A 14653-nucleotide genomic window follows, 5' to 3' on the forward strand; every position below is an offset into this window, starting at 1 on the left:
TTGACCCAAGTCAGTACCAGCATTTACTTTTTAAAAGTAACAGCTACATTTAATTTGCTGATGAGAGGATACAAAAGGAATATAGCCACAGACTACCAAGAGAAGTCAATTGTTTCTGACCAACAGCTGGAGATACATGGGGAAAGAAAATGGTCAAGAGATTATGCAATTATCTTGTCACACATGCCACAAAACTACAAAAAGCCCCACCCCATTTGAATGAGTTCCAATTCCCACGTAAAGATGAATCAACAAAATTAAAATATTGTGCTGTTTTATTGGTGTAAAAATCACACAATTGCTAGTTCTGATTCTGCAGAGATACATCCATGCAGTTAAACATCTATGATCCCACAGCCAGAAGAAGCCATTAAATAGAACATCTGCTGTTAGTCAGCAATTAATGCAAATTTACATATGAGATCAAAAGGTGTGTATCATACAATATACAACAAATCCTAATACAGTACATCAACCTGAATAGCAGGATACACTCAGAGAACTCAGTTAATAGTGAAGCCTGTCTATATGCCAGAGAAATAAGGCCGGTATCCCAGAATTCCTAAGAAGCAAACCGTTCTTTTAAAAAAAAAAAAAAGGTTTTTTTTTGGCTGGGAATTGACACATTACTTGACAATACATTTTGTTATAGTGAAGACTGGTGGGTGTGATCTGTTATTAAAAGGTAATGTGTGAAACATGCAATTACAGGTGGTGCTTAGGAAATGTGCAATTATTACGTCAGGGATTTACACCCACCTCCTTCACAAAAAGGTCTGAAAAGGGTTTGTTTGAGAGACCACCAATTGTACCATAAGTCTTCACATGCATGCAGCTGAATCAGGGTCATGAATGGATAAAATGTGAACACCTGGCAAACCGTGTTTAGGTACTCTGTAACGTATACAACAGAAGTATGAAACCAAATCCAGTTGATACTGAGAACAGCCTGCAAGAACTCTGACAACCTGTTTAAACTGGCTTATTGCAAAGAGGCAGGCTTTCTAGAATTGTGAACATCTTTCAAATTGTGGAAGGCAGTTTGGGAGGTAATATTGGCTGATGACAGATTTTTTTCTCTTTTCTGGCACACTAAAATAAATGCCACAGCAAAGGAAGAATTCGTGTGTTGTTTCAAGTCAACTGATCAGCGATCCTCCTGTGCAAGATGTTTCAACAGGAAAGAAAAGAAACCACTATGAAGTTCCAGTTGGAAATTTTGGCGACAAACTCTGCAAACTCAAGTCCAACAAAGGTCACGGATGTCCACAGAAAACGATGTGAGAGGCAGTGTCACATTGAAGGAAAAAGGTTTTTCTTTTTTTTTTTTTCCTGTACTGAAATTAAAATACTTAAATACAAAAGTGGACAAATTGACAAAACAGAACTACAACATTTAATGTAGAATAGAGTGCACCGAGCTAGACGCATGGATTTTTAAATAGGCTTTGAAACCAATACCCCTTTCAAAGTTAGTAAATTCACAGTTAACGGCAGTAGGCTTAGAGGTGAGAGAAAGGTCGAAGTTGTTCCAGTTGGACTTCCAGGGAGATTCTCTCTTCAAGAACATCCTACAAAAGAAATATTTTCTACCGACTGTCCACAGAGAATTGATGTTAAAAATTTTCTCCCGTGATCAAAACTGGTAAACGTCAGCTCTGGTTTTGAGAACTAATATCAAATCTTCCGTATAATCTGGAGAACTGTTCCCCAAAATCGGAATAGAACTGTTAGCACTAGCTAGTTAGTACTCTTAACTGAAAAAAAAACAAAACAGTGTTTTCCTCAGAAGTGAAGCCAATCAATACCTCTTCATTCTTTCCAAATCACCCCAAACCAAATTTGAAACCAGTTGCAAATTTAACTACGATGTTTTCAAAGAGAGTATCTTATGTTCAGATGGGTAAACTCTCATTTCAAATAAAGGATTTGAAACTAACAATTTTATTTTTTTTCCAGTTTTTCTTCTTATGTGACATGTACTCTTTAACAACCAGTAACAAACAGCCATGCCCAACTGTTTTTTAAATCAGCCTATCTTCCAGTTGAGACAATACCCCTTTAGATCGCATTTGTTTTTAAGAACTTTTTAATGACTTTGGCTCTTAGTTTTAGATATCATAAGGTAAAGAAGATGGTACAAGATGTTAAGGAAAATGGTGCCTACATTTCCAGTAAGATAATTGCTAACCCGGAGATATAGATGGCTATAACAATTCTTATTGAGCTACATGTTTTGTATCCCATATCCATATGTGTATACATTTAAAAATATTCATAATTGAAGATTTTAAGGTTTGAATTTTGCTTCACAAGCAGCAGGTTATTTCAGCTGCTCCTCTCAGCACTGCTTTCAAAGTACCTGAAATTGACATCAGCTACTGTGAATTAATGATAACTTAATTTTTCTGCATTTTTATTTTTAAAGTAAGTGAAAGCAAACAAACACATTAAAAATGTGTTTAGTAGTAGTGTAAGCATCCCCTACAATTTCACAAAGCCTGTCACAATACCTATGAAAACAACTAAATATTTTAAACTGCTGACCTCAATGTATATCTCTATACATCACTGATATGCAGAAATGTATATTATTCTATTATCAGCTATTATTCTCAGGGTTTGTTCTTTTTCTTTTTAAACAAAGTTTACGACATTACCTTTAGTTGCTGCTGTAGTTCACTGTTCAATCTGGCCAAAACAGTGTTGGTTTCCTTGTTGCGTCTGATTGATGCCTGAATTGCCTTCTTGTCCTTTCCTATCGATCTGCAAATATAATACAAGTATTTTAATGTCATTTCATTACTTAATTGAACATCTCATTTACAGTCCCTCTCATTCAAATGAATAGAAACCTTTCAGAATGTTTAACTGTTAATTTTCTCTCTTTTGCCTGGCTTGATTAATCTTCCCTTGTCTGTGCAGAAGACACATATACTTGGTTTCAATGAAACAATGAGAAGCACATTTCAAATTCTTAGAACTAATCCTCTGCAAACCCAACATACAGTCCAGCATTCATTTACCTCAAAGTGACACCTGTGCAACTTAAAAGTTCACACTCCAAAATTCAAGATCTCTACAGGGTCTACAAGTAGCTGCTTCAGGATTGTCTCATTTAAAAATAAAAATCTTTAAATTATTAACTGATTCTAATTCAAACACACTGAAGTTGTTTGCAATTCCTAGAATACAAAGCGTGTATTGCTGTTTAAAAGTAAACTCCCCAATAACAGATGTATTTATACACTTCTTGGGTTACCTAGGAATAGATGGCTGTGAAGCAAGAACAGCAGCTATGACACCTGTTTTCTGTGTATGTTCCTCAGCTTCAGGTCTCAGTTCATCTTCTGATTTTAACCTTCTGCGAATAGGCTTTGGTGGTGGAGCAAGTGGGGTAGTGCCTTTACCCTAAAGGGGAAAAAAACCCAGCTTATTTATTTTCAGAAACTGCTTCTTTTACTTGGATTATGTGTCACGTGTTACATACTCCTAGAATCAGTTATCTAGCTAAATTAATTTACAACCCACCACATATTTTTTGAGGAACATCTAGCTGTATCTTCATATTGCACAGATCAAAAAAAGTTCTGAAGCTGACCGATGTAAACACACATCTGAGTGAACCCCTTTCCTCCCCTCCAATAACTGCATCTAAGTCATAAAAAAAGTTACCGTCACAAAGCTCTGCTCTAAAAGTTTTGCTCCTTTTCAAACACACTCATGAATACTTCTAAGTACCTTAATACTTCAGATATTTTAAGTATCTTAAATATTTTAGCATATGTGCTTACAGTAATGCTAATCAGAAACCTTATGACAAGAATTTACCAAATGTTTGCCTATTTCCAGCACATATTGAACCTAAGGAAACAGGGTGTGAGTGGGGGTGCATGAAGTTGGCACAGCAAATCAAGAGCCATGCAATTTCATATAAATGAGAACTGTGCTCTCTTTCCACCTGTACGTTGCATACCGCGCTAGAGGGGACATTAGCAGGTACTTTCTCTTCAACTCTTCCGTCTGCTTTGGCAACTCTAAGAGAACTTGCAGAATCAGAGGGCTTTTCAACCTAAAGAAATATAAACTACACTTAGAAAATTACTGCTTAACAAATATTTGATTCAGCAAGTTGGAAAACGTTGAATCAAAATGCAGAATTATGATGCATTTCTGATATAAGGATACAGTCAACATTTAAAATTCAAGTTCAAATCTTTTTTAGAGGCACAGACTGGAATACAATACAATACAGGCTTTGGAGCAGAACTATCTTGATCGTGTCAGTCTGGACTGGAAGTAGCTTACAGAAAAGGCACGTAGTAGTAAAAACCTGAGTTTTATGGACATCCTCTGTCATGAGGAAGGAAATGCAGCTCTATAAACATCTGAATCTATTTAGAAATATGTTAAAGCTCTATTCATCTCTGCTATCTGTTATCTGTTCGGTAGCTCTGAACAAAACCAAATTACTTGGGTTTTAGCAGATATTTAACAACCATCTCATTTACTGGGGTGACTATTTTAAAACTTACATTTGGTAACCCATTTGGGAAGCAAAGAATGAGCCCATTTTTATGAGAATATAAATTTTGCCTATGTTAATCTTAAATGCGCAAACACAATTCTGTTTGTTTCCATCTATTTCCATCTAAGTAGAAAATCTTCTTGAGGTACAATCAAGAACTGAGAGGAAAATAAAGTTTTCTGCCTAAGTGCCAGGTAGTTACTGAAGAAGCACAGCAATGCATAATATAACTGCTTTCTACCAGTGGATTGGAATAACATAAAATCCCCACTTGTTCAAAAACCAGAAGGTGGTTTCAACAAAATCATGTAACTGTTGGTAGTACTAAACAGTTGTCAACATCTTCATTTTCACTCACCTGCAAGGCTTCTGAGTGTGTTTCAATTTCATCATCTTCCTCCTTGTTTACACCTGATGCAGCAAATGCCTCAAACTGACTGAAGTCTGCAAAATTTGGCTGTTCTGGTATTTGTTGAGGTGAGGTACTGGTATGAGATATTAGGCCATCAGCATCTACTGGGCGATGCACATGAGGACCTGCACCCTGCAATAAAGGGAAAAAAGAATATTTAGCAACAACGCTCTTAGCAGTTATCTGATGCAATGCCTCTCAATAAACAACAGTTTGTGACACTGCATTAAAGACTGCTTTCTTAGCAGACTTAGTTATTAGTAAAACTAAATGCATCCCTAAGACAGCTCACTCTGTGTGGTTATAAAAATAGTGAAATAGTCAAAAAAAAGGGAGCCCTGTCAGATGTTCTGTCACCTAGTGGATGAGACTAAAGATGCATGCAGAGTAGGACTAGACTCACTGGGCAGTACACATGCTTCTGCTGTACCACAGTGCAGCTTGGCTGAACACTGTGTTTTAATTTAGCTCCTTAGGGAAATTTGATTGTGAGATCATACTCCATGGAACGTATCTGTCATTGCTGACTGACTTCAACACGTTTAGTGAAAACAGAAAGCCAACTAAAGGGACACATAACAAACAATCTAAGTGAGGAGAATGCACCATCAACTCAGACATTACTATGTATTAGAGAAAACATGCAAGAGAGCACCCTTAAATATTTTCACTGTATAACCAGTTTCAAGGACAAGAGAAATCTGGGAGAAATACTAGGCTTTATTTCTGATTTTGTGTTCTAAATGACTCAGAAATAACTGCTGAGGGACTCAGATTCTAACAAGTAGCTGCTGCTGAAAAACAACTGGAAAGCAATTCTACCTGTTCCATGCAAGATCTGCAAGACAGTTGAATGATTAATTTGGTTGAGACAAAGAAAAAAATTTTTGTAGGATTTGTTTTCCACTAAATCAGTTAATTGAAGTGACTCAGACTGAAACTAAAAAGTCACCACGTTCTTGAAAGGGAAGTAGAAGTATCATGCCTTTTGAGAGTAAACATTCTGCATAAAACCAAAACCTGTGCCAGAGATATGAATCTAAAGACAAGCACTTACTGTGAAACACTTTAAAAGATCTCTGTGTTGTGGTTTTACAGGGACAGGTAAGTGAATGCAAAAATGTAACATCCCTCCTTTTCTTACAAATAAGAGCTCCAAAAGCATTCAATTCCTCCTCAATCTCAAATTTAATTCCTTTGCATGGTTCCACCAGAAGCAATTCATAAAAGGCCAGCAGTTGCCTACAGTTTCACCTTTGAAATCATTCACACTCCTCTCATTTCAAACAAACAAACAAACAAAGATTTTTGAGAAGTTCAAACACAGAAGTTAGATAGACGGATCAGTCTAATGCACTAAGTTAGAGTATGGTTTTACTGAAGGGATACCATCACCTGTGAAGGCTGTGGTCTTGGAGGCACTGCAGGAGGATAGGCAACAACTCCAGCCTGTTGCTGTCCTGTAAGAGGCATCACATTTAGGTAAGGTTGTTACTTCTCACATTACATCAGTATCTTGTGTTTTGACATTTCAAAGACGAAGAAATTCAACTTTGCATAAATATAAGCCTGTAATTTGGAAACACCGCTGCAACTTAATCTTTCAAATTTTCAAATAGATAAAACAAGGAATCAGAACATTAGTCTTGTCCTTGTCCTTCTGTTCTGTGTATGCACAGTCATACTTCCCTGATCTCAGTTTTCTTCTTTTATTCCCGTTATACACTGTCAACATTTCCTATTTGTGATCTTGAGCTGAAAAGTACTGCAAATCATTAAGCAACATTATCAAAAGTGATCTTTTAACACTTTAACACCTAACTTTTAACACCTAACTTTTTAATATATTCAATGCAAAAAGGACTCTTCTTAAAAACTTACTGGCAGATACAACCCACTGCATACAGATGCACTACCAAAATGTGTTTCCTGACTTTGTTTTCCACCTTCATCCAGAGAGATGACTAACTTCACATTTAGTCTTAAGTTACCTGTTTTAGCAAAATAGTGTACAAATTTCAACACAAACTGTAAGAGTGACAACATTTTCAACTTTTTCTTCAGAAGCAGTGTTTTAAAACCACATTCTAATCCCTCTTCAGATGGGAAAAAAAAAAAGTCTGCTTCAGAAATAAAGTATACTGGGAACACAAAGTATCTACCTGGGGTAACTGAAAAGGATCTGTTCATATCTAAAGATGATGACCGAGAGTGAGAAGGGTGAGGTCTTGGCGGGGGTGGTGGTGGTGCTGTGTTATCCGGAGATGTTCCTGAATGTGATCTGCAAAACATACAAAGCTCTGTAATGATTTTAGGCAGCTACAACAGAACTAAAATTCAAGATTTCTTTTAAGTATTTAATTAAAAAGACTTGACACAGAAGAGAGCCTGATGATTGCCATTGATTCTGAAGAATGCAAAATCAATTTTAAACTTCTGGTAACCTTTGATTTCACATTTGTTTTCGCATTTCTATTTACCTAAATCTCATTTTTCCAAATTATTCTCATAGTACTGCTAGCAGTTCATATTTGGGCAACCAATAACTTCTGATACACACAAACAATGACAGCTCAGAAATACAGAATCTCAGATATGGTAAATTCCATCCAGGTGGCAGTCATTATGATTTGCAAAGCATGTTAAGATGTAGTCAACATCATTTGACTATTAAGTTCAGTATCACTGAAAAATAATGCTTCTGTTGGATCTGCCTGCAGATCTATCAAAGTTAAGCAGTATAACAGTGTATGAGGGAGATATCCCAATTTCCTCCATGAGATCTTCCAAATCTATTTACTAGGTAGCAGCTTCAGGAATTGCAACTTATTCTTAGATAGGATCACCATCTAGCGGATATCTGTTGCAAGTTCATCAAACAAGCAGAAGATCGCAAGGATGAAGTAGTGTGCTACTCAACTGGAACTTCAGTGGGACAACAGGGTTTACCGTATGCAGTATTTTTCTGCAGCCTCCATTTAAGAACAGCTTGAAAAAACCTCCTAACTACTGCATTCTGAGCAAGACAGATTTACTGGATCACTGGTCTAACACAGCTACTACTTTCCTTAACTCATACATGAGTGATAATTCTCCGCAGGATGGACTTTTGCAACATTCTTCTACAAATGAAATAAAGCCAGGAGAGATAACAGGTACTCTAAGTTTCATAAAACACCTAAAATCCCTGAATGGGTTAAGTCCAGAAAGAAAAACAAATTATCAGAATAAAAAAAATTTGCTTTTAAAACATGCTCTCCAGAAAGATACTTTTGTAATATTACGAAATACAATGAAATACAGACCTAAACCACCTCCTAGCACTATCTTTCTAGCTAACCTGATAGTAAGTGCAATAGTAGGATAAAAAAAGGGAAAAAGTTGTTTAGATACTCCTGGCATAACCTTTTCAGTTATTGCTTTCTGAGAACACATTATGTTCTCTGGACTTATGGTAGTATTAAGGACAGTGGATTATTTATAAACAAAGCTGCAACTGGTAGAAAAGGTATAAATGGAAGGAAGGAAGAGTGACTGAGATAACAATTTTCCTGGGTGGATGTTGCCAAATTTGGCGGAGCTAACTAGTAGCTACCTGTGACACAAAACAGTAGCTCATCAGAACGCTTCACTCAACTACACAAGCCAGCAAGAGAACTCACCCCAAAATCAAGTAATTCAGAAAACAAGCAAGAAATCATCATCTTAATAATGCCAAAAATGTACACAGAAGCAGGACAGAGAATCAGTGTCGCCATTAGGTAACAATGGGGTAATGAAGTTTTCAAGCTGCTGTACTGAAAGCTAACTGTAAATCTTTCTTTGCTATTGAAGTCACGAGAAGTATTTCTGTTTTGAAACTTACCTCCAAACTGACTGTAAGATGGTTAATGGTGTAGCTGGTTTTTAATCCTATTCAGGCACAGATTTAATGGGGACAATTAGCACCAGCTGGTACAGCACATTCTCTTTTGTCATATGATGCAGTTGTTGGTTATACATTCGCACAGCTTTACCCAGTTCCCTAATTTATGTTGGGCTTCTGGCTGTCTTTCATTACATGGAAGCTTATTATTAAAAGAGATTGAGTTATTGTCATGATTTTTTTTTTTTTTTTTTTTTAACACAGTAAATAACCAGAAGGTCCTTGTCCATTAATTCCTAATGGATATTTTAAATATCAAAAATTGGTCACAAGCAATGTTATGATCACCTATGTTTATTTTCCCTCCCTTGTTCTTAGGGAGGCAGCCTTTTTGAATTTATCTGAGCGAACACAGAGTTTCATTGCAAATCCCACGCAACTCTGTAGACTTCATTGGTTTTTTTAAAGTTTCATTTCACACATTAACAGGAACAGCATACATTCTAGTATGTGAAAACACAGCCTGCCTCTAGATTTCTTACTGTTCAAGTCAGACCTGGCCACCATTTTTTAAGTGTGCTGTCAAGCAACCAGAAGAGCTTAACACAGGCTTCTTTAAACATGTTTTATTTACTTATTTAGTTGTTACTCTACTGACCGTTGCCGCGTTACAGCACTTCCAATTTGCTCTGGATCTGAAGTATAGGAGTCTGAACTGCTGTAACCATCTGCTGGTAAAAGAAAGTACAGTTTAATATTTGTTCTGCACCATCAATATCATCTAACAGACACAGATAATATATTGTATGCTAAATATGAAAAGTTAATTTTCATGAGAAACTTAAGAAAAAGTATCTGCAAATATTTAAACAACCATACAACTGACTACCATGAGATGACATTTAAGTTTCCAGGGACCACTTGATAAAATTAAACGTAAAGCAGAAGTTGGCAGATGTGGTGTATGAAATAATCTCTCCTCAAACATCTTTCGCAACGGAGCCATGCAGGCTGTTATGCCACCTAGCGGAACAAGCACAATCACTCTTCTAAGAAGAAAAGATGACGACCTTCCGGACCAAGAAGTTTTACAGCAGCTTAGTATGAAATTACTGGTTTTCTGCTGACAGAAGAATGTGGTTTTCTGAACTACTTTCAAAGCTGTTTGGAGAGTAAACAATGTTAATGGCTATATAACGTAGAGGATGGTCATTCAGAAAAAGTAATCTTCAGATGCTGCTTAGTCTAATTCATGAATCTGACCATAATCTCAAATCTAAGAGAACCCTTTTGGAGTGTTTCCAGTTACTTGACAGTCAGGTACAGTTCCTATTAGCAATGATATTGAAAACTATGCAATATTATTTTTCACCTCAGGACTGTGGTTTTTGCTATTAGCACAAATGAGTCTCCAGTTTTGTTGGTATTTCATTATGAAGGGAGGTAATATAATATACATCACCCTTCCATTCTAACTTCAGTATTCCACAATCTGGTTTATGCCATTTAATGGAGTTTAAGACAAAATTAACTTGCCCTTAATCACATGCTGAAGCAGTACATTGCTTTCAGGTTAATGCAATCTGGAAAAACAGTAATTATTTTTGCTGCTTTTAGTTTCACTTGGGTAAGAACCGTTTTGACACTGTGGGTGCCTGCTTCTTAATTACCACTTTCAATATAACTTTGTATCAGAAGTGTTTCTATTTTCAGGATAAGTTTCTCTCATTTGCTTCTGCATTTACTGATGAAAAAAGTCTACATTTTGCTTAATGTTAAATTGAGATCAGAAGGTATTTGATACTTACTAACTGTATTTCCAGATGTGTATTTTACAGATGAACTCATTTTGTTTTCTTCTGGGAGATCAGGTGGTTTCACAAGTAGTGGGCTTGTAGGGTTAGTATGATCTGAACAGAAAAATTAGTTTAAATAAACAAGTGTTCTCAAACTAGCCTTTACCTCTGACATTAAGATGTTGCAATTGCTTTCTATGTGTCCTTATCTGAAACGCTATTCTAAAGACTAAAATCATTGCACTTTAAAATTCATACATCAAGTGGTAACTTTGAAGTTTTACATTTTAACATTTGCATTTTAACTGTGCACATTTTTCAGTGTCGACAGTTGTGAATCTTCACCGATTAATAAGGCTAAAGAAACGTTAAAAGAAATGTATTGTGAATCATTTCTTACTCCTCACATACTGAAAGCTGCATGTAACACAGAAATACAAAGAAGCTTTGGAATATTAGGTCAAATCTATAATTGAGACTCCACTGTTCAAGTAAAATTATCAAAGAACTGAGTTTATTCTTGACTAGAGGATAAAGTAGGCCTATGAATACTTTAAAATGCATCAGCCTTCAAGACAATAAGCAATATTTCTGACTAAGGGGTAATAAGATGTTTCTCCAAAGCTCTATTTCCTGCTAACACAGGAATCTCCAGAATTTAGTAAAGAAATCCAAATGCAATCTATACCATGGTGCTCCAAAACTACTCCAAGCAATAACCTTTCGTAAATCACTAATTTAAACTCTGCATTTATCTGGACAATATTCTAATTCCTAACTCGAGAGCCTCATCAACTGTTATGCTGCTTACAATTTCACCTATTTTCAATAACAAGAAAACAAAATCAGGATTATTTAAAGGAAGCAAGTTAAGTTTACAAAACTTTCTTGATTAACAAGGGAAAACGTCCTACCACTTCCAGTTCTTTTAAGCTCCATTTCCTGCATGTGGATTTTGCTTGGAGTCATCCTTATAGGAACTGGGTGCACAATTGCAGTATCCTGTGGAAGAGATGGATTAAGTTGTGCTAACATAGTTTTAAACTGTTTTATTAAGAGTTTCTAACAACATGTGAAATGACATTTCTAAGGAAAAAAAATCATAAATCTAATTTTACACAGTTCCAGGGTATTTAACATACCTATGAAACCAAAGCTGTATGAGCTGAAGTTCCTCTAACCACATATAAAGTGTAACATAGCATTCAATTTAAAGAGGGAATTCTAAACTTTCTGCAAGGTAACTGTGACTATTTGACTCAAATTTTGACAACTTTCCATCATTTTTGAAATACTAGCTAATATCTGCTATTCCAAGTGCACCTGCAAAAAATTCTTTTCAAAATTCCAATCAATTTATGATGCCTCAGAAAATTGCAGACTTTAAACTAGTATGACTGATTTGCAACAAAATAGGGACTTTGTACTAAATGAAGACCAACAGTTTCAAGAGTCTTTAAAATAGTAAAATCTTTGAAGTTTTAGTATAAGCAGTGCTGTGGAACAGATCTTTTGATAGATTTGATTTTACAACTTCTGCATTTTCTTCGCAATTCAAAAAAGTGACTGGAAAGGACATCAAGTTTCAAAACTGCTCTAGTATGAGAATCTGATTTTGACAACTCAAGTTGTTAAAATTTCACCAAGAACAGTTATGTTTACATGATTAATTCTAGAGCTGTTTAAATTGACTTGCACTACTTGTTGCAAATATAAACTTTTACAAACACTTTTTAGATACAGCTCAAACACTTAACCCAAATGGTTAGGCCTCTATGCTCAACCTCATAGGATAATCATTAACCTTTAACCATAACCCAAAGAGTGTAACACTTAACTCTAACATGAGTTGGTAACCTTAACCACAATACAAATGTGTAACCCATAACCCTTAACCCTAACAAAAAAAGAGTAAGGTTTAACCCCAAACCAAAAGCGTAATCCGCAACCCTTAATGCCAACACAAAAAGGTAACCAATAACCCTAACCCAAAATTTAAACCTCTTGAAATTTAAAGCTCCTTAAATCTAACCCCAAATTGTAACTCTTAACCCTTAATGCTAGCCCAAAATGCTAACCCTTACCCCAAACCCAAAAAGGTAAACCTTATTCCTCTGTAGTGGTATTATTCATAAATCATTCCTGCTGTAGTTCAGTTCTTTACTCTAATGTGTGACTTCTATAAAATAATTTGTTTCAAACAAAATAACTTTTATAGAAGTATTAATAAGATCAATAATCTAACTTTGTACAAAGCAACTTAACACGTTATCAACTTTCCCGTAGAGAAATCACCTTTGCATACCAGGAGATGAATGTCCATGAATTTACTCTTTAGTCTGTTATAAAATACTCAAAAAAGCTAATTAGCTAATTCTCCCCTTTGGGAAAGCAAGAGTATCACTGCTGAGATTTAAAGTAAGTAGTCTGAATACTGCTAGTGAAAATTTGCTCTCAGTTATTCTGATTTCAGAAAAAAAAAAAAAAAGTTACCAAACATGAAAGATGCTCATCACTCTTTACACAGATCTTATCAAGTCCAAGCATCACACGTAAAAAAAGAAATCATTTTCCAATATAAATATATTGGAATTTCTATTTATACACGTAGGCATACACACACACACACACACACACACACACACAAGCTTCACGAGTTTTCTACACATTATATTTCTACTTTCAATATGAACTGCATGTGGGAAAATTTCGAACTTCAGATTTCTGCCCTTGAATAATTACGTGCAGGAATAAGCTATCATCTTACTGGAGAAACAAGGCAGTGGTAGCTCTATACTGTTAACTAATTATATTCAATAAGAAAACTATAAACTGATTTCCATCATGTTTACTTAATTACAACTTCAAAAATATAGTACATTTAAGACTATATCTTTGAGATGAAAAAAGGCTGGTAAATAATATTCCGCTTTGTTCAAAGTACTCGGGGCACTAGAGAAAGTGCAGGCTGAATTCTAGCTTCAGCATCTAGAAATGCTATTTCCACATTAATAGCAGTGATTTCTCAAAATAGAGATCTGATATATTTGCATATAGTTACTAATTATATATGTATTTGATATTTTCAGATGGGACCTCTTTAAGATTAAAAGCATTTTAAAGTCTATTATGCACATCTGTTATGTAATGAAGTTTAAAACAGCAGTAACAGCAGTAATTTTTGTAAGAAAAGCAGGAGGAAAAGCAACTGCTAAATAATTTTAATGCATTTCAGAACCATTTCAATGTTACATGCAAAACAGCGTAGGAGATCTTTGGCTTCAAAGCTTGACAAGATCCATCACCATTCAAAGCATTCCTCATTAAGAAAGTCATTATAAAAGCATAGGTTCAGCCAGAAAGCGAATAAATAATGTAGCTAAATAATAATAAAAAAAAAACTAAAAAAATATAATAACTAAATTGGTGAAAACACTGGAGCTTGATACATTACATCCATGAAAGTCTGACAGTTTTTTCAGTTAAGTAAGAATGTTGCTGACACCTATGGTTATGTATTTTGCAGCTAGAAAAATACTAAAGGCAGAATCTGAAAAAGGGACTAATATATAATTGGGAGTGGCTGAGTTACCTTATATTTTCAAAAAACAATATGTTTAAGTATTTTCTGATACAGCTTTTGAAAGCAGTGTTGCACCAAAATCAAGAAAACAAACATTTACTGCACTCAGATATTAAATGTGAGAAGTATCAGAAAAACTCTATTCCTAGAAATAAGCAAAATAATTAATAAGTTTGTTACCATCCCCCCCACCCCCCACCAAAAAAAAGGAGTTCATGGAATCATGCATAACAGCTATATACAATGAATAGAAATTCAGTGTTAATGAAATTAATTTCAAACAAGCAAGCTAAGTGATTGACTTACAGGATCAGCTGGTGCAATGTTAGAATCAAATTGGGTCAGAGTTTGTGAGCTTGAAGAGCGTTCGCTAAATGTCTCCCACTGCTGAACAGACAGAGGAGAGAAATCAGCATGATGAGAAAGATGGGAGTAAAAGATCACCGAGGAGACTTAGCATAGTAGTTTG

At 35.4% G+C, this 14653-nt stretch overlaps 1 protein-coding gene across 7 annotated transcripts in view; it reads right to left on the minus strand.

The window, feature by feature from the left end:
* Positions 1–257: 257 nt before the first annotated feature.
* The window catches only part of REPS1 (RALBP1 associated Eps domain containing 1), a 63041-nt gene continuing 48645 nt past the window's right edge, over positions 258–14653 (minus strand). For 3 of the 7 annotated variants that reach the window (XM_052674611.1, XM_052674604.1, XM_052674581.1), the window contains exons 10-20: positions 14491–14571; positions 11516–11603; positions 10614–10715; positions 9464–9536; positions 7103–7221; positions 6336–6400; positions 4887–5072; positions 3977–4072; positions 3263–3411; positions 2661–2766; positions 258–1571 (exon numbers count right to left, since the gene is read on the minus strand). In XM_052674611.1, the coding sequence (XP_052530571.1) occupies positions 1503–1571; positions 2661–2766; positions 3263–3411; positions 3977–4072; positions 4887–5072; positions 6336–6400; positions 7103–7221; positions 9464–9536; positions 10614–10715; positions 11516–11603; positions 14491–14571 (1134 nt within the window). In that variant the 3' untranslated portion in view covers positions 258–1502. Of the gene's footprint in view, positions 1572–2659; positions 2767–3262; positions 3412–3976; positions 4073–4886; positions 5073–6335; positions 6401–7102; positions 7222–9463; positions 9537–10613; positions 10716–11515; positions 11604–14490; positions 14572–14653 lie in introns of those variants that run through there. The other 4 variants (XM_052674602.1, XM_052674592.1, XM_052674621.1 and 1 more) reach the window with 4 other exon arrangements.

The sequence above is a fragment of the Tympanuchus pallidicinctus genome, unplaced genomic scaffold (genome assembly GCF_026119805.1).
Source record: "Tympanuchus pallidicinctus isolate F22 unplaced genomic scaffold, pur_lepc_1.0 scaffold1, whole genome shotgun sequence".
Taxonomy (NCBI): domain Eukaryota; kingdom Metazoa; phylum Chordata; class Aves; order Galliformes; family Phasianidae; genus Tympanuchus; species Tympanuchus pallidicinctus.